The sequence below is a fragment of the Electrona antarctica genome, assembly GCF_951216825.1.
Source record: "Electrona antarctica genome assembly, chromosome: 11".
NCBI lineage: Eukaryota > Metazoa > Chordata > Actinopteri > Myctophiformes > Myctophidae > Electrona > Electrona antarctica.
Window position 1 is genome coordinate 41914816 of NC_136792.1, and position 21237 is coordinate 41936052.

A 21237-nucleotide genomic window follows, 5' to 3' on the forward strand; every position below is an offset into this window, starting at 1 on the left:
TCGCGAGAGTTTGTGAAAATACAGCAATGATATCAGGTAGAGGTAACTGCCCCCAACTTCTCAATCATCTGAAAGACATTAACCAGATCTCGACCAATGTAGCAGAGCCAGAGCCACACATTTAGTATCACTAGTACAATATACTGTAAATCTATGTTTACTGTATATTATGAATCTATGTATACAATGCAAATGTACACCAGTATATAAATCTATGTAAACTGGATATTGAAATCTAGGTAGGCTATTCATAAACAAGTATTGAAGAAAGGTATGTTCACGGCGCAGATCAAACAATGTTCTAGAAGCTTCTGGCCCAGGTGCTTAATTCCCCTTGGCCTTGCACATCAATGGAAGGCAAGTCAGGACAATGTATGGTAGAGCTGCAAATAGAAGGACATCCTCATGGTAGGAAAACGTTTTAGTTAGACATATAAACATTGTTAACGTAACTCTAAAATTAATATTATTCAAGATTTTGTACATTTATTGAATATGCACAATCACAGAAAAGGACAGACACTGATTTGTGTTATAATGATGACTATAGCTGTCGCCTGACTAGCCAACCTGCCTTGTCTGGATGATGTTTGTGACCATGAACTGCTTTGTATATTGACTATATTGGAGTGGGTTTTATTTTATTTTATATATATTTTTATTTTATTTTGTTTTGTTTTGAATGTTCTTTGGTTGTCTTGATTTGGAATTTGTGTGTTGTTGTGTGTGTTTAAGTTTTTTGTATTTGTTACTCTGTTTGTATTTCTCAATTTACTTTACTATATTTGTAAAAAACAAAAAATGAATAAACATTAAAAAAAAGAAGAAAAAAGATGACTATTGGTCCTGCATTATGCATTGCATCAGAGAACTCAGAAAGGCATGATGGTTTTCAGGTTTTCAGCATACATCTGTTTCTGTAAAGTCTCTCCCAGAGGAGAGGATTCAGGTCTTTAATTCACGACCACTATTTACGGCAATGGTTCCTCCTTGACTGCAGCTCCCCTCCCATCCTCTCCCTCATCCCACCCACATCCCTGACCCTGAACCACCCACCAGTTGTAGACGTGGCAGTGTGGGGGATGGCGGAGCTGAAAGAATGCAACTTCTTTCTGAAGTCCTTTAAGGGCTTAACTTGTATACTTTTGCCGCAACAAAAAGTAAAAAGAATACCTGAATAGAATGAATCTGTGTTTGTAGGTTAATCAGGATAAGCTTTTGTTCGTCTTTCTTGAGGGAGTGGATGTTTAGTACACTATGCACACAATGTGCCTATTCACTGATTCAGTGCTACGTCTCTCCAGGGAGGAACATGCTCTAATGACATTGACTTTATGTACTTTTATGGATTAAATCAATGCATTTTCGTAATTATATTTCATCTCTGTTTTTAGATATGATGAAACTAGTGGGGGTGATTGAGTCAGCTAGCAACATTAAGACCTTAAAAACTATGGGAGTTGAGAATTTCTAGGTACTGACCTGGGATCAGATCCCCCAACCCCCTTGGTTTGAACTCATACACAATACAGAGATCAGATCAGCGCTCATATGGGGTTCATTTTTACTGTAGTCCACTCCTACTATTGTAGCCTCTGGATAAAGTGGGACGTCCCAGACTTCCAGCTAGAATATTCCTGGGGAAAGACAGACCAACTCATTTGAATATCCCATACCCATTTCCAGAAGTTTCTCTGAAAGCGTATATAGAGCAGTTGACCCTGCATTCAAAGCTACACACTCTACGAGAAACACAAGGAGGAGAAAATCTAGCAGTTCTGTGCCAGGTAAGGATTGGATGATCACTGCTGATAAGGTTTTGTTTTCTGAAAGGAGAGCTTTGTCTACAAGAGCTTTGTCTACAAAGTAACAGTGATACACTTTTTTACATTTGAGCTTTTATAGGTTGTCCTGTACTCCCACCTGCACCCTTTTCTTCTTACCTTTTTTGTTGTTGGATTTCACTGAAAAGAGGAAAACTGTGTATAAGTAGATCTACAAAACAGAATTTGTCATGCAACTTCACTAAGAGATTATGTTAAAGATGTTAGTCTGTTGCATGCATATTGTTGAATATTGATTCGCATGACTAGATTCGATATGCATGTACACATTCTGTAAGCCTTATTGAATGACTCTGTGTTCATTCCTTTGGGTGGTCGGACGTTCTAATGAATCTCTGGAATTTGGATCCTTCTTTACTCGGGTATTGTGGACTCAACTGGATGAAAAGTGTTTTATTTGTGTGGATCACATATAACCCAATGAGAGCGAATGTGTCTGCTTGTTTCTGCATGATGGTAACAAGATTATAGCTAATTCATGAATACATGTGTGGCTCACAAAGGTTAAAAAGCAGAGCTAAAGGAAGAATGCTGTAGATTAGAACATACACTAAGGAAAGAATATTTCTCCACCAGAGCTTAAATGATGTATTTCTGCTTGGATTCCATTTTGTGCACAGACTATATATTCCTTGTGAATCGCAAGGCCTCGAGTTTGAATCCGACTCCCGTCTTGTATCCATTTCTCTCCTCGCTCTGCCCTGCTTGGTTTCCTGACTAGCTGGGAGATAAACATCTTTCTGTCTGCTCTGTCTATGGAGATTACCAAAATGCACCTCTTGTCTGTCTTTCAGAATCTATAAAGAATGAAAATGGCAGACCAGATCAGTATGAAAAGTATTCAAGGTATCCAAACAAAACAAATGCAATGTGTGTAACATTTATCATTCAGACAGGGATATACAGGAGCAAAGGAGCCTGCCAACTGGAGTCTTCATCAGATAAATGCCAGGCTATTGGCCTAAAAAAGGGTGATTGTGTAGATTAGACTTGCTGGCACATGCCCTGAACTTGGAGATCATTATCATAGATCATAGAACCTTTGTAATGTAAGAAACAGAATATCCTGGGCACAAGGATTTGCCATAATATTTCATGGTGAAAGAAAATTATGTTTTTGGGACCTCTTTAAATTCTCACATTAATATGTTTGTAGCATACTGAATAGAATACATATTAACTAAAGCCCGAGAGGAACATAGTTCAAAGGCGAATGTTGTGCACATTCAGGTAAGTCGCTGGTGCTGGTCGCTGGTGTAAGCCACAGCTCAGGAGGTAGAGTAGGTCGTCCAATGATCCCTGGGTTGGCGGTTCGAATCCCGGCTCCTCTTGTCCACATGTCGAAGTGTCCTTGGGCAAGACACTGACCCCTACATTGCCTCCAATGAGTCGGTCGGTGTGAGCTCGCCACCATTGGTGTGTGAGCTTCTGTTCTTCCCAGCTAAGTCCTGCCCTATGCGGGAGCTAACTATCTCCGTAGACAACGCCCTGGTAAAGTCTGTCCCGACAGCCAGGAACCTTGGTGTTGTCCTGGACAGTCAGCTCTCGTTCAAAACACACATCACAGCTGTCACTAGATCCTGTAGGTTTACACTCTACAACATACGACGAATTAGACCGTTCCTCACCCAGGAGTCAGCCCAGCTCCTAATCCAGACAACAGTCTTGTCAAAACTTGACTATTGCAACTCCCTCCTTACTGGCCTACCGGCATGTGCACTTAAGCCCCTCCAACTGATCCAAAATGCCGCAGCACGCTTGGTCTTCAACCAACCAAAATTCTCACACGTCTCCCCCCTTCTCCGCTCGCTCCATTGGCTCCCGGTCGCTGCCCGCACAGAATACAAAACTCTGATGCTGGCATTCAAAGCAACCAAAGGCATGGCCCCCCCATATCTCACAAGTATGATCGTACCCTACAAACCCTCCCGCTCACTCAGATCAGCCAACGCAGGGAAGCTGGAGGTACCTTCACTAAAAACGCCGGGACAACGCTCCACACGTCCCAAACTCTTCTCCCTTCTGGCTCCAAAACTATGGAATGCACTTCCCATTGCAGTCAGAACTGCAGCCTCACTCCCAATCTTCCGCCGTAGTCTGAAAACCCACCTCTTCAGACTCCACCATGGCCCGCAGCACTTGCCCTAGCCTAGCCCCTTAGATAGCACATTATGTAGACTTAGATAGTATTTTAAACAGACTTATAGCTTGTTATGTAGACAGCTCTAGAATTGCACTTTATGTAGTCATAGCACTTTATAGTACACATGTATAATATATTATATAGTATAGTATGTATAGTTTACATAGATACTCCACTGTTACGTTCTTAGTTTACGCATGATTCATGATAACTACTTTTTATACATGTGATGTATGCCATGCTTTTTGTTATTGCTTAATGTAAATCGCTCTGGATTAAGAGCGTCTGCTAAATGCCTAAATTGTAAATTGTAAATTGAATGTGGGAAGTGAGGACGCTGCCGTCGACTGTTCACCGCTTCACCTCCCAATGTATGAATGAATGAACCATTGTAAAGCGCTTTGAGCACTTGGAAAAGCGCTATAAAATGCAATTCATTATTTAAAAGAAAGATCCGCACAACATCTTTGCTCCGACAATTTTGCAAAAAGTGTCAGAAGACTCAGGTCATCAGAGTACAAGAACGTTTCGACCAAACAATTTGGCCTCCCTCAAGTGAAGGAACAAATTGTGTCAGCACACAGAGCTCTATGGTTAAGTAGTAGTAAGTTGCAGCAGAAAACCTGGACTTCAGGGCTTCCTTCCTGCTAACATGGCAGGAAACAACATGTCTGCAGTTGGGGCGGTGGAGGGGGAATGGTTTCCCTCGGCTTGAGGCTTCAGTCAGTGTGCTTCTCAACAAACCCTGCCCCTTTTTCCTCTGGGCCCTTGTAACAGGATTACAATCCATGCTGAGCCTGTGACCTTTCCCACACAACTTTCAGCTAAATATGGAGCACTGTGATGAATCGGTCATATATCCCATTTCACAACCTCAATCCTAACTTCTTTAAATAATTGATTTTCAATTGAAAAACGGCCCCCCTTTTGCTGTTGAAAATCAGTTATTTTCGGAGGGCGTCACTGTTGTATGATATGAATTTGGCTTGGTGCATATGTGCTGCTTTACGTAAAACTTTTTTTTTTCAACTCTGGGTCATGAATAACCTTTTAGACCCCCCAGAAAAATCCATGTATGCATAATTTACCGCATAATCAGCCAAATGGCATATTTTGCAACTTTTCACATATTTCGCATTACTCACAACTTTCAGCATATTTCGCATTTAAATGTTTTTCGCATATTTTGCAACATTCCGGATTTTTCAACTTTTTCAACTTTTCGCAACCTTCCACACATTTCACAACTACCCGCAAAAGTATTTTAGCCCGCATAATCAAGGACTTTAAGACGCATAATCAAGGATTTCTGCATGCGTTTTTCTGGAGGTCTAACCTTTACACACTTAACTTACTGTTGTCTTCTTTACAGGCTGTAATTGCTGCTTGACGAGGCAAACAGGATGTGGATTGTTGTGCTGTGCCTTATGGCCCTGATGACCTCTGCAGAGGTCAAGAAGCTGAGCAGCCATGCCACCACACTGGCTGACAACATGACCTCTGCAGAGGTCAAGAAGCTGAGCAGCCATGCCACCACACTGGCTGACAACATGACCTCTGCAGAGGTCAAGAAGCTGAGCAGCCATGCCACCACACTGGCTGACAACACCTTCAACCTGGCTTTGAGGTGTGATGATATCCTGTGTTGTTAACGCTTAGCTTGAACACATCAAAATGTGTGGTAGCCTATTTGGTGTACACTTTTTTTTGTTAAAGCTATTTGTTCTGCTCATGGAAGCAATTTACACCAACTTGTATTGTAGCATCAACACTGACTGATTTACTCATGACTGTTGTATTCAAATGAGGGCGCTGTTTTTCCTTTGTTTTTTGCCGATGGGTTCTCAGATTGCTCATGATTTAACATTGATGACGTTATATTCTATATTTATATTTATTTATATTATATCATATTGTATATTGCATAATACCGTTTAAACAAACATTTTATTGTATATAATGTTAATACATTGTACAGCTCCCGATCCTGCCAGTCTACATAGCTCACGTGTCCCTAAGACACATGACACTTTATTTGAGGTTTGGGTTGTTTTCTTACCTTATTATGGGCAAACTATTCCATTCCATGAGTTATTTCGCTCCGTTGTGTTGTTTATTAGCAATTTAAAAAATAAAAATAGTCGCTCATTGACTTCCATTGTAACGGGGAAACAGCTCTCAAAGTCACTCATTGGCACATGAACCAACGCAACAAAAGCTGATTCGGACAGTTTATGACATCAGGAAAACTCATGCGGTTTTATTTTCGTCTTTTAAGATAGATTTTTTAAAGTTACTATTTTAGTCGGAGATAGACTGGAGCAGTACTACGGCGTTCCCAACTCTCGCGGTGACGTCTTGCGAGGTTTCGTTTGTAAACAGAAGTCTCCACGCTGTTTGAGATTCACCCAGCTGCAGCTGCTGCCTCGCATACGAGCAGTCCCAGACACAGACACTTTACACACTTCTTCTAAAGTGTCTTCTAAAGTGTCTCCCTCAAACACGTCCATTGTGTATGTTTTTAGTGACAAGCTGATGAGATCAAATCCTTTTGTTTACATCTCCGTCGTTTCCAATAAGGAAGTGGTGTACAGTTTTGGTCCAATCAGATCGTTTTTTACAGCAGTGATTCGGTCGGCGTAGGCATACCTACCGGATCTTCTTTCTACACAAATTAGTCAAAACAAGACAAAGTTGACATTTTTTATTAAAAATAAAACCGCATGCGTTTTCCTGATGTCATAAACTGTCAGAATCAGCTTTTGTTGCGTTGGTTCATGTGCCAATGAGTGACTTTGAGAGCTGTTTCCCCGTTACAATGGAAGTCAATGAGCGACTATTTTTATTTCTTAAATTGCTAATAAACAACACAACGGAGCGAAATAACTCATGGGATGGAATATTTTGCCCATAATAAGGTAAGAAAACAACCCAAACCTCTAAAAAAGTGGTCTTACCCTTTAACCCCATCTTCTCCCTGGCTACTACATTAATAATAGCCCCCAAGAGTGGAGTTTTTTAATTTGTTTTTTGGGGGGGGGGGTTAGGAGGGAATTCGGCCAGCCCCGCACTTAGTGAGCACACTGCAGCACAAAGACAGTACAAGGGGAATTAGCTCAAATGGTAGAGCGCTCGCTTAGCATGCGAGAAGTAGCGGGATCGATGCCCGCATTCTCCAAATACTTTTTGGGGGGTGAGGGCTGCAGCTGAATGGGTAGACTAGAGAGAGGCCGTTTGGTAATCAGAAGGTCCAAAGTTCACCCAGCCGTGTCAAAGTGTCCCTGAGCAAGACGCTTAACCCCATCTTGTTTCAGTTCACAGCTTCAATTCTTCTTCTTCTTCTTCAAAGCTTGTTTGGACCAAAAACACAACCTGGGAACAAAAAATCTGAGATAAATCCCTTTTTCTGAAAAAGATACATACAACATACTAGGGCCAGCGGAGATCTTTTCCCCACGTCCTGCCTGTAGTGTAGTATGTGTCTCCTAGCAACCGGGGATCATCCAGATCGTGGCGACAAGCCCTAATATTAATTGTCTCCACCAGGCCGAAGGCATGGGGAGAGAGTATGTTTTGCACTCCGTCCGTGTGTGTGTCCTTCCGTCCGTCCGTCCTTCTGTCAGTCCGTTATCAGCTAATCTCCGGCACCGTTGGCCCGATCCATGCCAAACTGTGCACACACACTCCCTGGATGCCAACGACGAACCTCTGCCCCAAATATTCCTCAACGGCCTGTTATAGCGCCACCATGAGGCCGATTTAGGCAAAACACATTTTTGTAGATAACTCGTACACATTTTATCCATACATCACACAATTCGGTATACACTATCTCCATAGTCATGTGATCAACACGGATCTGCACAATTTCCCATCTTCCATCCTGATTGGCTAAGATTGGCTTCCAAAGCTCACATGATTGGTCCGTTTCGAACAAAATGCCACAAATCACAAACAGTGTCCAATTTCCATGAAATTATACACACACATTTCCACTAGGCTGAGGACGACATGACACATTTTTTCCCCAAATCAGCCTCACGGTGGCGCTATAACAGGCCAATTCCTGTTTTTACCTATAACTGCATCGATCTGTATACAACTTATGTATGCGCACTCCCTAGAGGCCATGGAAAACATTTTCCCTGCATCCCTCCACATCTGCCGGTTATAGCGCCACCATGAGGCCGATTTCTGCAAAACACATTGTTTATGTTAGTCGCACAGATGCACAGATTTCATCCAAATCTCACGCAAATCGGTACACATGATCTCTGTAGTCATGTGATCAAGACGAGCCTGTTGGATTTCTCAGATTCTACACTGATTAGCTAAGATTGCCTTCCAAAGTTTTCAGGAGTAGCCTGGAGTGTCCTGCTCATCCAGAATTCTATCCTCAGAGATGCTATGAGTGATCTGGCTCTGCATTTCCTCAACAAAAGAAAATTGTTGCAAGAAACAAACAAACAAAAAAACATGTTTATATTACTCCTAAACATTTTGCCAAACATCACACACACTCCTATCCTCCTGGTGGAGACCTGTGCCCAGAAGGGCACTTTTTCTAGTTTATTATGTGTACAACTTGTCAGGTGACATATTCTTTCTTCATCTCAGAATGATGGTAATTAATAATTGTATACTGTATCTCTGCTTCTGGTTTAGCCTGTACCACAACATAGCAAAGGAGAAAGACACAGAGAACATCCTCATCTCCCCTGTAGTGGTGGCTTCTTCCCTGGGGATGGTGGCCCTCGGTGGCAAGTCCTCCACAGCTTCCCAGGTGAAGACTGTCCTCAGCGTTGACAAGTTGAAAGACGAGCATGTTCACACAGGCATCTCCGAGCTGCTGGCAGAGGTAGGCTTAATGGAACGTAATGAAATAATTGTGTTTACATTGTTTCTAAATTCCCCCCAAAACAAATGTATTAATTTGTCCTATAAAACTGTTATAATCTGGATAACAACAGACTTCTGATAACTATTGTACTTAATTAACTATTGGTCTCAAAACATTACACTGCAAATATGTTTCTGACTTCAGCAATTTCCCTTTAAGGAAAATGTATGTTTTTAACCATATCTAACTCATCTCATCTTTTATATTAACATGACATCAGCTGAGTGATGCCAAGACAAGAAACTGTACCTGGAAGATCAGCAACCGCCTGTATGGGCCCAGTTCTGTGTCCTTTGTCGATGACTTTGTGAAGAACAGCAAGAAGCATTACAACTATGACCATTTAAAGATCAACTTCAGCGACAAGAAGACTGCCGTCAACTCCATCAATGAGTGGGCGGCCAATTCAACAGATGGCAAACTGCCTGAGGTCACCAAGGATGTGCAGAATGCAGATGGAGCCATGATTGTCAACGCCATGTTCTTTAAGCGTAAGTAGAGAATGAACACATCGACTGTCAGGAGTGTTTTTCACCAACCTTTGAAAAATCATCAAGCAAGAAGCATCCCTATTTGAGAATAGAAGATCTATAAGTATCAAGGCGTGTTGTGAGCTTGTAGATTGGCTATATCTTTGACAATTGAGATTTGGTGTAGAGGGAAAAAAGGAGGAGGCCTAGTATAGACCCCAGTTATTGGAGTAAGGTGGTTAATAATAAAGTGGTAATAAGTGGTTAATTTGCAACGGTAAAAGAGAACTGAATCTCTTCCTGTTTGCCCATGCACAGCTCACTGGGAGGAGAGATTTCATGAGAAGATGGTGGACAACCGTATTTTCATGTCTTCCCGGTCATTGCAAATCACTATGCAAATGATGCATCGCACAGGTGGGTTATACAATTTTTACTTTTATTTAGATACAGTACCACTTGACCAAATCAGTCAAAATAGCATTATTCCATGTTATTGTATTTCAATTAAAATTGTTACATTGTTGAATAACACAAGGCAAAAGTGAGAGAAACACACAACAATGCAGCGATTAAAACACATAAAAAGCTGAGCAGCACATTTTTATTACATGTTATTACAACTTACAAACATTGGGATTCTCCTATATCTGCTCCTACCATGCAGGTCTCTATGACTTCCACGAGGATGCAGAGAACCGGGTCTTTGTGCTCAGCATGCCCCTGGGCAAGAAGCAGGCCTCCATGATCATGATCATGCCACAGCACCTGGAGCCCCTCAAGCGGCTGGAGAAGCTTCTCACCAGGAAGCAGGTGGACACCTGGCTCAGCAAGATGGAGCAGAGGGCCGTGGCCATCTCCCTCCCGAAGGTCAGCATGGAAGTCAGCCACAACCTTCAGGTAAGCAGTGATTATGTTGTTGTTTTTTTGGTTGTTTCTTAGTAGGAAGACAAAGGTCCATACTGTAGAAGTATATTTCCACTCTGTGATACATTAAAGGTATATTCAGTGATTTCACTTAATTCAAATATCACTTATTTTTTCTTATTTTTTGGATAATCCTCCCTACTATAAAGTGTGCTGACCATATAAGGAGTTCCTCCCTGTCCCCAGTTAACCCCTGGGGTCAAAAAACCCTAGTTTCGGTTTGGGCTTTGGGTGGCAAAGCCTTCATCCAATCAGGATGAGAGGGGCCTTCCTCCAATCATGATCGAGTGGGGCGGGCCTTGGTGCATGTGTTGTTGGTCTGTTGTACTTCCCCCACTGTAGAGCGTGTGCATGTGCACATCTTGTTACCGGGTGGACCGGTTTTTTTTCCCAAATCACCCAAATCACTGAATGCTCCTTTAAAGTAAAGGCTAAAACTAATTTAATAATATTGCCAAAGGAATTGTTGTAATAGAGGGGGGTAGAGTGGCCGGTCCCCCCAGAGTTAGTGTCGAAGTGTCCTTGAGCAAGACTCTGAACCCCTAATTGCTCCCGATGTGCAGGTTGGTGCCTTGCATGGTTTCCTCCGACATCGGTGCGTGAATGGGTGATGCACAATCTATGCACAATCTATCGGTTTGCTGGTTTATTTCCATCCATTAATATCTCCTCTCCTCTTTCCAGAAAAATCTTGGCGAGCTTGGTCTGACAGAGGCTGTGGACAAGGCCAAGGCTGACCTGTCCAATATCTCCGGCAAGAAGGACCTCTACCTCTCCGATGTCTTCCATGCCTCCGCCTTTGAGCTGGGCACAGAGGGTAACCCAATGGACACCAGCATGTACGCCACGGACAAGATGAAAGATCCAAGGCTCTTCTACGTCGACCATCCCTTCATCTTCCTGGTGAAGGACAACAAGACCAACTCCATCCTCTACATTGGCAGAATGGTGCGACCCAACGGAGACAAGATGCGTGATGAGTTATAATAATGTGTATGTTGGTGCGGTTTCTTCTGTAATTTTTTTGTTTTTTGGGGAGTAACTTGGGTGACTAATATACTTTCACAGGTTAAATCATCACATGAACAAAATATTTGTGTATGTGTTTGTGCGTGTGTGTGTGTGTGTGTGTGTGTGTGTGTGTGTGTGTGTGTGTGTGTGTGTGTGTGTGTGTGTGTGTGTGTGTGTGTGTGTGTGTGTGTGTGTGTGTGTGTGTGTGTGTGCGTGCGTGCGTGCGTATGTTGGCTGAGCTTAATGATTTTAGCAAGAACTAAAACAAGTGGTTTTGGTGTAAATAATGCATTTGAGAACACGGGCTAATCACCATTATGTGCCTTATGCAAATCAACAGCAGACACTGCAGACAGCATGCTTATATTAAGGATGATCGCTCTACATTTCAATGTCGTTTTATTATCCTGGTCTTTGGCAGTAGGCCTAACAGGTAGGCTACATGGCTAAGCTATCTGCGTTTTCATGCATTATCATTATGTCCAAAAATGTTCCTTTTAATATATATTTTTTAAAGTTTTAAAATAATGAAAATTGTGACCCGTGGTTATCTGCTAATTTTTGGGGACACTCCTGATGAAGTGTGTGTGTGTGTGTGTGTGTGTGTGTGTGTGTGTGTGTGTGTGTGTGTGTATGTGTGTGTGCATGCGCGTGCGTGCATAAAGTAGAAATGCTACTGAAATACAATACAATACTAATATTTAGCTATAATATTTAACCAGGGGAATCAGTTCTCAGGCTTTACACAGATAGTTTCCAGTTGGCTGGAGGGTGAGCATTCCAACCTTTCCTGGAATGTGGGGATTTGACAACTGACTCCTCCTCCTGGCTATGGGCCTAAAGGACACACCAACCCAGAGTTCCAACCCAAACGTCTGCGTCAAGCTTTTCTTACATTCAAAACATTAGTAGGCCTATTTCTAAGTAGAAACAGTCAGCAGGTCTTTGATTCAGAGACAGATTGATCTTTCGCTATATCAATCACAAAGCTTGAAATGTTGAAACTGGAGTGCAGGGGTCTCATGGAGCGAGTATGAAGAGGCCTATAGTTCTGGTCCATAGTTCTGGTCCATAATGCCGCAACGGCATTAGGGCTATATATGGACTAGACCTAGACGAAGCTTATAAATATGTTCCAATCCAGCACAGCTGAGATAATAAAATAATAGTGATAATAGTATCCCAGCAGTGTTCTTTGATGAGTTTTTCATCTTCGTCTGATAAATTTGTTTGCAGGTCATACAATGTTCAAATTCATATTCATATTCAAATGAGGTTGCCAAGGAGAAAATAAGAAATCCAAGTATGGAATTAATTTACAAATGAATGGCGTATAATAGCAAACATTTAATGTATCACTTTCCGTGACTCATCTCAGACACAAATTAACTTGAAGGCTCTGCTTGGGTGAATAATGAACATTTAAACAAATGAATGATATCTGAGGGAAGGTCTTGGCGCCATCTCCTGATGCTGGTTGCATAGTGCAATGGAGTAAACTCAAACTTGTTACAAATAAAGGATTTATTTGCTTCATTATGCCATTATACATACATGTGTGTATGTACCTCATTAATACATTTACAAACATATACATTACAAGAAAGAAATGAATATTGAAAATAAAATGCATATTGTACACTTTTCCAGGTGATCCTGCTCATATTAACTATACATAAAGAATAAATAATGTGTTCTTATTCCCGTTATTATGATTATGTGCTATTTCCTCCAACATCCACATGCATGCTTCATTGCTAAAGATAATGAGGCAGCGGCCAACTATATGTATTATTATTTCTCTTTTGTAAGTTGTCCATTTTCAGAGTCCTTAAGTACATTGAGTTCATTTACATCACCTGAACGACAGATGGTGCTCTTGTCAATGAAGGCAGCATTAAGGATGACTCATGTGGAGTAACATTTAAGTAGGCTACTCATGATGTACATCAGTCAGAACAGTGTGGGTTTCCATTTTTTATCTAATTGTATTCTTGTGTAGTAGCCTATAAGTATAATTATACTTCCATATAACACAGAAGTATAAACTGTCTATATTGTGTATAAATATTTGTGAACCCATGAACACCCATGTTGTTTTATGGGCACTTCATGCGGATATTATGTTCATTATTCATGACCTGATTTCCAGTCATGTGGTGACGGATGGAAAAAAATCCATCGCAGACTGCTTTCAAACCATGTCTTTCAATTGCACATCCCTCCATCCTAAATGAAGAGCCAAATGTCAACCCTTTCTTTTCTCCAAACATTGTTTTTTCTGGCTCAGACATCAAGACTATAATTCTCTCCTTTTAAAGAGTGCAACATCTGGGAAAAACAACAACATACAGCTTCACAGTTCAAATGAAGTCATAACATTGTGTAGTTAATGCAACTTTGAACGGTGTTGTCTCATTCTTCTGTCACACACCACCCCATTGATACAAACACAATAGAAATATAGAGTCCTGTAGCTCAGTGACACTATAATTATATATAGAGTTACGTAGCAGCCTTTTCCACCATAGAAACCCTCGTTCTTTACTACTTCCTTTCTCAAGGAAAAACACCCAAAATATCTCTAAGTTGTGCCTCCACAGCAAAGCAAAGAAACAATGCATTTGTAAAGAAAATAATATCTCAATATATATTTTCCCATGGGCGAGAGGTGGAGTGTTATCTTCCAATTTGTTCATTCTGGTTGCTATATGACATAAGAGACCACTCAGTGGCCAATGAGCACAGAGAGAGGAGTGAAGATGTGCAACTTTCCTTGTGGCACCACTGGTAGAGTACAGTGCGGGCTGGTAAAGCCTTCAGCTCTCATCACATTAGTGATGTTTTTGTTCTGCTGTGCTAGCTTGCAGCAGATTAGCCCGCAGACACTGATCAATCCTATTATAGGAGTCCGCCCTAAGCCTACTGTGCGTATGGTTGTGCTTTCCATCCTCTGCTCACCCCTTGCAGCCATCCCTGCCCGCTCTCGTTGTGCGAATATGTCCTTTTTCTTGCTTTTATCTCACCCTTGTGTCCTCTTGCTCAGGTCTTTTTGTGAGCCTTGCGAAATATGGTCTTAATCTCCTCTGTTACCATCTCCTGCCATTTGTCCCTGAATGGGGGAAAGGTTAGAGTTAGGGCTCAGCATCCTCAGTATGTTATGGGCCAGCGTTGCACTTGCCATTTCAATAGGACAGTTTTTAAAGAGCTAAGGAACACTATACTGATATGCTTTTCCTTTACTATCCTTCAAAGTAGCCAAACAACAGCCAAAATCAGAGTCATTGTAGAGGAGAACCCGCAGTTAAGGCTCTGGTTGGATTTGGTCAACTTTACCATATTGTTTATCTACGCTATATAAAATACCAATAACGCTGCAGTCTGGACACATATTGTTTAGATTCTGGGTTTATTTGTGCCACTCAATGCATTCTGGTATGATGTAATATTCCAAATTACACTACTAAAATGGCAAGTGCAATTCTAGGCATGGACATATATTCATTAAATGTTTATAACAACCACTGCAGCAGAATGATAACCACAAAACAACAATAAAAGAAGGCTAGAAAACATCACAGACAGAATACCGCCACAAAATAAATTGGAGAATTGAACAAAACCAGGCACATTGAAAAATGCTTGACCTAAATTAAGAGGACCTCTCCCAGGGAAAAGATGAATCTGCTTAGAAAGATTTAGAAGGTGATAAGATCAAGAGATTAATGAGACAAGTAGATCAAGAGGCAAATAATGGAGATCACATACATGTGTCTATGTGTGTGCATTAGAACCTGTGTGCATGTGCGTGCGTGCGTGCGTGCGTGCGTGCGTGCGTGTGTACATTCAGATGTGCCTCTTGTATGTATGCATGTGCACGAGTTTGTGCTCACACATCTCAGTGTGAGTGCGTGCGTGCGTGCGTGCGTGCGTGCGTGCGTGCGTGCGTGCGTGCGTGCGTGCATGCGTGCGTGCGTGCGTGCGTGCGTGCGTGTGTGTGTGCGTGCGTGCGTGCGTGCATGTGTCGGGGGGTGATGGTGTCATGCAGTGCTTCAACATTCTGACAGATTACAAAAGCCACAACACCACAATATACGTCACTGCATCTACAGCTTGATTTTCACCACAACACCAAGAGCTACCTCCTATGTTTGGACTGAGCGGGAATGATCACGCTTTTTCTCCGCTTTCCTTTTCATATACGCAGCTATATCGTCCGGGTTCAGTCCATGGTTGTCTTCCCTAAAGTCACATTCAGAGTTCTTATTTATAGTGAATCATTAATTTAGTTAGTCACTGTTACACAATGCATTGTTCAATAATGCAACAGCAGCCTCAGTCAGGTGATCATTGTTAACATAAAATTCTAAAGTGTTAACAGGGAGACAAGTCAACTACTAAAACTTACACCTTGAATTTAAACAGACTTTCTAGTATTCACTGCTCTGCTACCAAAATTATTTGGGTAGCAGAGCAGTAGGCAATAGTTGAATAATAGTTGAATTTGGGCCAAATACAGTACTACTACTACTACTACTACTACTCTATCTATCTATAAATGCAGCACGTCTCTATGCATGTACGTCTGTAATCCACATAACTCGAGAAACGTTCGCCCCACCGACTTCAAATTTGACACATGCGCGTTCCACATCACCACAGGGAGTGCAGTGCCCGGCCTTGAGTCGGTGGGATACACCGTTGTCCAGTAATAATTGCGACCGTAGGTCACTGATTACTATGAAAACCAGCAATACCTGTCAGTCAAGCGTCACACCTCCATATATGGTTGTCAGTCTGTCACGCTTCGTGACACGCTCCATATATGGCCGTCTCCATATATGAAGATCACGCCACCTCGTGACACGCCTCATGCCACGCTCCATATATGGTTCTCAGTCCGTCAAGCCTTGTGCTACGCTCCATATATGGCCGTCTCCATATGTCGATCTGACCTCATCAAACCCTATACTCAAGACACGCTATATATGGCATCAAAACCTGGTTTTCATTGTGCATTTTTTTGGTCAAAGTTGATCCCATGTCAAAGCGCCAGCGTTCGCCCGATCTAGAGGATCGCGAGCCAGCGCCGCCTGAACAGAGAGCAGCATCAGCGCCACCACCAGAGTCTCACGGAGGACGCCGTCGCGAGCCGCAAGCCGCTCCATATATGGAGCTGACTATCATCACCTGGATCTCCATTTACTGTATGAAGATCATGACACTAACCTCATCAAGCCCTGGATGGCCATAGATGAAGAAGACTGGACCTACTTCCGCATATATGGAGCCGGCAAGCAACTCTACATCTGACCTCACTGACACCAGATTAATAACTGTCGTATTAAGAAGCTCTGTTGTTTCAGCGCTTCACGCCCTCAGTGGTAATAATAATAGTCGTCATCGTCGTCGTCATCAGCTAAAATTCTGAAATTACTATTTGTAATTTAAAACAAGGCAACAATCTGTAAGGTGATGCTGAGTCCAATAATTCGTTTCTGACAAAACAAAAACAAAACCATTGCAAAAACAAAGAGTAAACCGTGTATTCTTACCCTGGTTTGATAACTGGAGGTTTTGGCAAAGGCTTTGTAAAGTCTGATTTTCCAACTAGCCAGTATGTTTCTTCAATTCCTTTACCCTGAAAAAGATTTAAAATAAATAAATAAATAAATAAATAAATAAATAAATAAATAAATAAATAAATAAATAAATAAATAAATAAATAAATAAATAAATAAATAAATAAATAAATAAATAAATAAATAAATAAATAAATAAATAAATAAATAAATAAATCAATCATTCGGTCCGTGTTAGATGGAGAACTTTGAAAAAGTTAGTAAAGGGTTTGTAACATAAAATCATAACAAATGTGGCAGGTTAGTCTTTTATGTTAGTCCCTGTTTAATACAAATTACACATCGTATCATGTATATTTTAATCAAGATCTAGTCTCATCCTGTTTTCAGTTTTGAAATTAACCAAAACCTCTTAAGACTTGTCTTGAGAAAACTACTCAAGCATTAACAAGGGGTGCCATGTGAGGTGTAATGTGGGTTAGGGTTAGACGTGTGAGAGTGAGAATCAACTCACTCTCACACGTGAGAATCAACTTCCACTTTATGAATAAGGCATCGCGATAAGAGGATTGCAGACGTGGAGATAATCTTACCTTCAGCTCAGTTTTGCCCCTGACCTCTATCTTATAACCAGTATTGAGAGAACGGAGGATGTTCACAGTGCTTATATTCACATGGATTCTATAAGCTGAGGGAGAAACAGAGTTGATGTGAAAAACCAACAACAAAACATCCCAATGTAGAATGGGAATAATGAACATATAATTCATCAAGAAGAGGAGAGGAGAGGAGAGGAGAGGAGAGGAGAGGAGAAGAGAAGAGAAGAGAAGAGAAGAGAAGAGAAGAGAAGAGAAGAGAAGAGAAGAGAAGAGAAGAGAAGAGAAGAGAAGAGAAGAGAAGAGAAGAGAAGAGAAGAGAAGAGAAGAGAAGAGAAGAGAAGAGAAGAGAAGAGGGATAGGAGACAGAACAGAGTATGTAGGAGACTCACGCAGCCCAGTGGATTCCATACGAGAGGCAGTGTTGACTGTGTCTCCAAAAAGGCAGTAGCGAGGCATGGTCAGACCCACCACCCCAGCTACACAGGACCCTGCAAATATACATTGATACATTTAAGCTAATCAGTACAATGTAATCACAATACATTCATATATGTTTTTCTCCTCTCTCAAATATCTCTAAAATCAATGAGGCCTTTTGGAATGAGTAAACTTGCCATGCATCCACACTGTACAGTCCTGTGAAGAGGCAACAACAACAAGCTAAACACAGAAGTTATTGATTGTCATAGGCTCAGGCATTCTCTTTATTCAGACTGCAGCCATCTTGCCAGCAAGGTGATACCTAGGTGACACTTCCCATAGACAGCCCATTCATCCAAACGTCCTCTCTAATTATATTAAACGTCAAAATCACCAATCAATAACATTGCAGCTGTAGGGAAAGCTTGAATTATCTTCTTTCAATCGGTGAAGTGTTTGTTTCATAGAAATCCACCGTAGACATTTTATGAGCTACTTCCTGTCAAGAAATTCCTTGCAGATGATTTTTTCTAAGCGCTGGAGTTTGGAAGTGCTCGTTGACTATCACTCAACGGCCGATGCGTACCACCGTTTTGAATGTGCACATAATGCAGGAGGCAGCAGGATTACTGATAACGAGCGCTTCCATACTCTGATACTTAGAAAATAATCATTTGCAAGGAATTTCTTGACAGGAAGTAGCTCATAAAATGTCTACGGTGGATTTTTATTAAACACAAACTTTACAGATTGAAAGAGGATAATTCAAGCTTTCCCTACAGCTGCAATGTTGGTGATTTTGACGGTGTTTAATATAATAATTAGAGAGGACTTTTCTGTTTGGATGAATGGGCTCTCTATGGGAAGTGTCACCTAGGTATCACCTTGCTGGCAAGATGGCTGCGGTCTGAATAAAGAGAATAGGCATATGAAGCATAACAAATCAAAACAAAAGATGATGAATGATGATGAATTCCTCTCCCTGATTCACTACAACTGTTCTGTATTTTGATGAATACTGAAGAAAATCACAGATGACACCAGAGATTGTGGTGATTGGGGTGATGGGGCAAAGGAAAGTAGGGTTAAATGCCAGCGTTACCAAGGTTTGCACTCAACAGCCTGAGTCCAATAATGGCTTCACATTACCATATCCATAAAAAAGCAAACTCAGCTTTCCAAGTTTCCAATGATGGGCTGAAACGCTACCGGTTTATATTTTCAATAGTGTTGAGTGTCGCATCTATTTTTCTATTTTCTGATTAAATGCCAGCTAAAACAATATCCCAACCTGAATGCATCCCTATGCGTATCCTGATAGGTACATCAGGCATGTGTCGCATCTGAAAGGTTCCAACTGAACTGAGGATGTTCAGAGACATGTTGGCAATCTCTGCAGCATGCTTGTTGCCATTTCTCTTAGGTAGACCTGATGCCACCATGTAAGCATCGCCAATGGTCTCCACCTACAGGAAACATGGACATATTTGTAACAAAGAGCATCATTAATTACTGAATTACTATATAAACCCTCATGTCGATTGCTGTGTCAAAAGGTATTTTGGAGAGAGGGTCTCACTCAGTTGTAAAATATTAGTATTAACATGCAGCCCGCCAGAACCGTAGAAAACGGTGTTAAATCGGTGCAATGAATGTCGTTTTCAAAAAACAAGGTTTTTCAACGGCCGACAGCAGGCGCTGTGATACTCGCGGTCGGGTTTTTTCTGCACCGAGCGAGAGAACACAAGACACGTCAAGACACCACATACAGCATTTTGTCATTGTAACATGCGGTTACGGATATTTGGCTCTTCAAAATAAGTGTTCCGTGCGATAAAACCTTGGCAATGCGCGATTTAATGCTGGCGGCAAGAAAGTTTTAAGTTTTAGTTTTCATTTTTGTGTGTTTTTATATCAAACTAAAAATATTTTTTTTATTACTTCCTGAAAACGAAAACGTGCTGCGTGATGACGTGTCGAGGCCCACAGCGATAAAAGCCAATAAAAATGAAGCTCACCCGTTTAATTCCCCATATCTCCGCATCCGTCCAGCACAGGCTGCACAGCTGCTACTGATTAATCTTCCGTTTTTATTCCCATTCAAGATAACATCCAGAGAGTGTATTACTCGGTTTTAACTTAATCATCACGCTAAAAAATGTATCTGAAAACATTATAGGGTAGAAATAAGCCACATAAGAGTAAACTGGTAAAGCTGGACGACTATCTGATTTGTAAACAAACATCCACACGCTGTCCTGCGTAGCATAGCTACCGTCCCTAGCTACCGTCCCATCCCCTGAAGGGATGCGACGCTCTGATTGGTTCAGAAACTTCATAGCGGTGTTTCAATTTGAGACCGTCTGAAACTTCAAAATAAAATGTCCACCATTTCCGTTTCACTACGCCTTTAAGGTACATCGTGAAAATGGTCTGCATTTCTATAGCACCTTTATCCAAAGCGCTTGTTTATGTGTGTTGCTCAAAGTAGTTCTCATCCACACACAAGCTGACCTTGTAGACATCATGGTTACTAAGGACAGCGTCAAACAGGGTGTAGAGGTCATTCAGGAGGTCAACCACCTCGATGGGGTCACTGAGTGAGGATATGGTGGTGAAGCCCACAATGTCGCTGAAGTAAATTGTCACCTCGTCAAAGTACTCTGGCTCCACAACGCCTCCTGTCTTCAGAGCCTCTGCCACAGAGCTGCAGAAAAGAGAAGAGAAAATGCATGTTTACATCTGCACGTGTGTGGTATAATTTTGTAATTATTTTTTTCACTGTGTGTGTGTGTGTGTGTGTGTGTGTGTGTGTGTGTGTGTGTGTGTGTGTGTGTGTGTGTGTGTGTGTGTGTGTGTGTGTGTGTGTGTGTGTGTGTGTGTGTGTAATAAGTCTAAGGCTGACAAAAGCCCTGAGTTCACCATCAACTCCCATACGTGTGTATGACCTACATGAGTCATACAACAACCTAGGGCATAGATTTAATATCAGGGAATGGAAAGAACAGGTTGAGTACATAACATCCGAGTTTACAGCTAGGCTGAACCTGATTGACGCTTCACCACTACCACTGCTGATGAAGTTGGAGGCTATTAGGCAGGGCGCCCTGACTAGAGTACAACACCTCTTCTCCAACGTTCATCTAGCATGTAAAACGACAATGTAGACACCACCCACACCACCAGAGACATTATTTTCCAGTCCAAACAGGACGGTGGGTTTGGCGTGCCGAACGTGGAGTGGATATATAACGCCACAAGGCTGGCTCACTTGATAAACATGCTGAACAGTGATGACACGACTGTCAGGGAACTTGCTAGATCTTCTCTGTTTCTAGATA

At 41.6% G+C, this 21237-nt stretch overlaps 2 protein-coding genes across 5 annotated transcripts in view; one reads left to right on the forward strand and one right to left on the reverse strand.

The window, feature by feature from the left end:
* The first annotated feature begins 1742 nt into the window (after nucleotides 1–1742).
* Nucleotides 1743–13027, forward strand: serpinh1b (serpin peptidase inhibitor, clade H (heat shock protein 47), member 1b). Of its 4 annotated transcripts, XM_079513646.1 has the most exons (8): nucleotides 1743–1787; nucleotides 2639–2690; nucleotides 5360–5614; nucleotides 8653–8845; nucleotides 9108–9378; nucleotides 9676–9774; nucleotides 10025–10257; nucleotides 10969–13027. In XM_079513646.1, the coding sequence occupies exons 3-8, from the start codon at nucleotides 5391–5393 to the stop codon at nucleotides 11269–11271; spliced, it is 1323 nt and encodes a 440-aa protein (XP_079369772.1). In that variant the 5' UTR covers nucleotides 1743–1787; nucleotides 2639–2690; nucleotides 5360–5390; the 3' UTR covers nucleotides 11272–13027. The 4 variants fall into 4 exon arrangements, with proteins under 4 accessions (XP_079369772.1, XP_079369774.1, XP_079369773.1 ...); XM_079513648.1 differs by lacking the exon at nucleotides 2639–2690 and having other exon boundaries at nucleotides 1757–1787; XM_079513647.1 differs by lacking the exon at nucleotides 1743–1787 and having other exon boundaries at nucleotides 2311–2690.
* Nucleotides 13028–13637: 610 nt separating this feature from the next.
* The window catches only part of gucy2f (guanylate cyclase 2F, retinal), a 30376-nt gene continuing 22776 nt past the window's right edge, over nucleotides 13638–21237 (reverse strand). The window contains exons 14-19 of the mRNA XM_079514271.1: nucleotides 20411–20603; nucleotides 19188–19362; nucleotides 17866–17964; nucleotides 17471–17565; nucleotides 16851–16936; nucleotides 13638–14407 (exon numbers count right to left, since the gene is read on the reverse strand). Coding sequence (XP_079370397.1) covers nucleotides 14338–14407; nucleotides 16851–16936; nucleotides 17471–17565; nucleotides 17866–17964; nucleotides 19188–19362; nucleotides 20411–20603 — 718 coding nt within the window. The 3' untranslated portion in view covers nucleotides 13638–14337. The remainder of the gene's footprint in view (nucleotides 14408–16850; nucleotides 16937–17470; nucleotides 17566–17865; nucleotides 17965–19187; nucleotides 19363–20410; nucleotides 20604–21237) is intronic.

Coding starts and splice junctions, on each gene's coding strand:
- serpinh1b (XM_079513646.1), top strand. CDS start 5,391: ATGTGGATTGTTGTGCTGTGCCTTATGGCCCTGATGACCTCTGCAGAG. Junction 8,846..9,107: donor TCTCCGAGCTGCTGGCAGAG/GTAGGCTTAATG, acceptor ACATGACATCAG/CTGAGTGATGCCAAGACAAG. Junction 9,775..10,024: donor GCAAATGATGCATCGCACAG/GTGGGTTATACA, acceptor CCTACCATGCAG/GTCTCTATGACTTCCACGAG.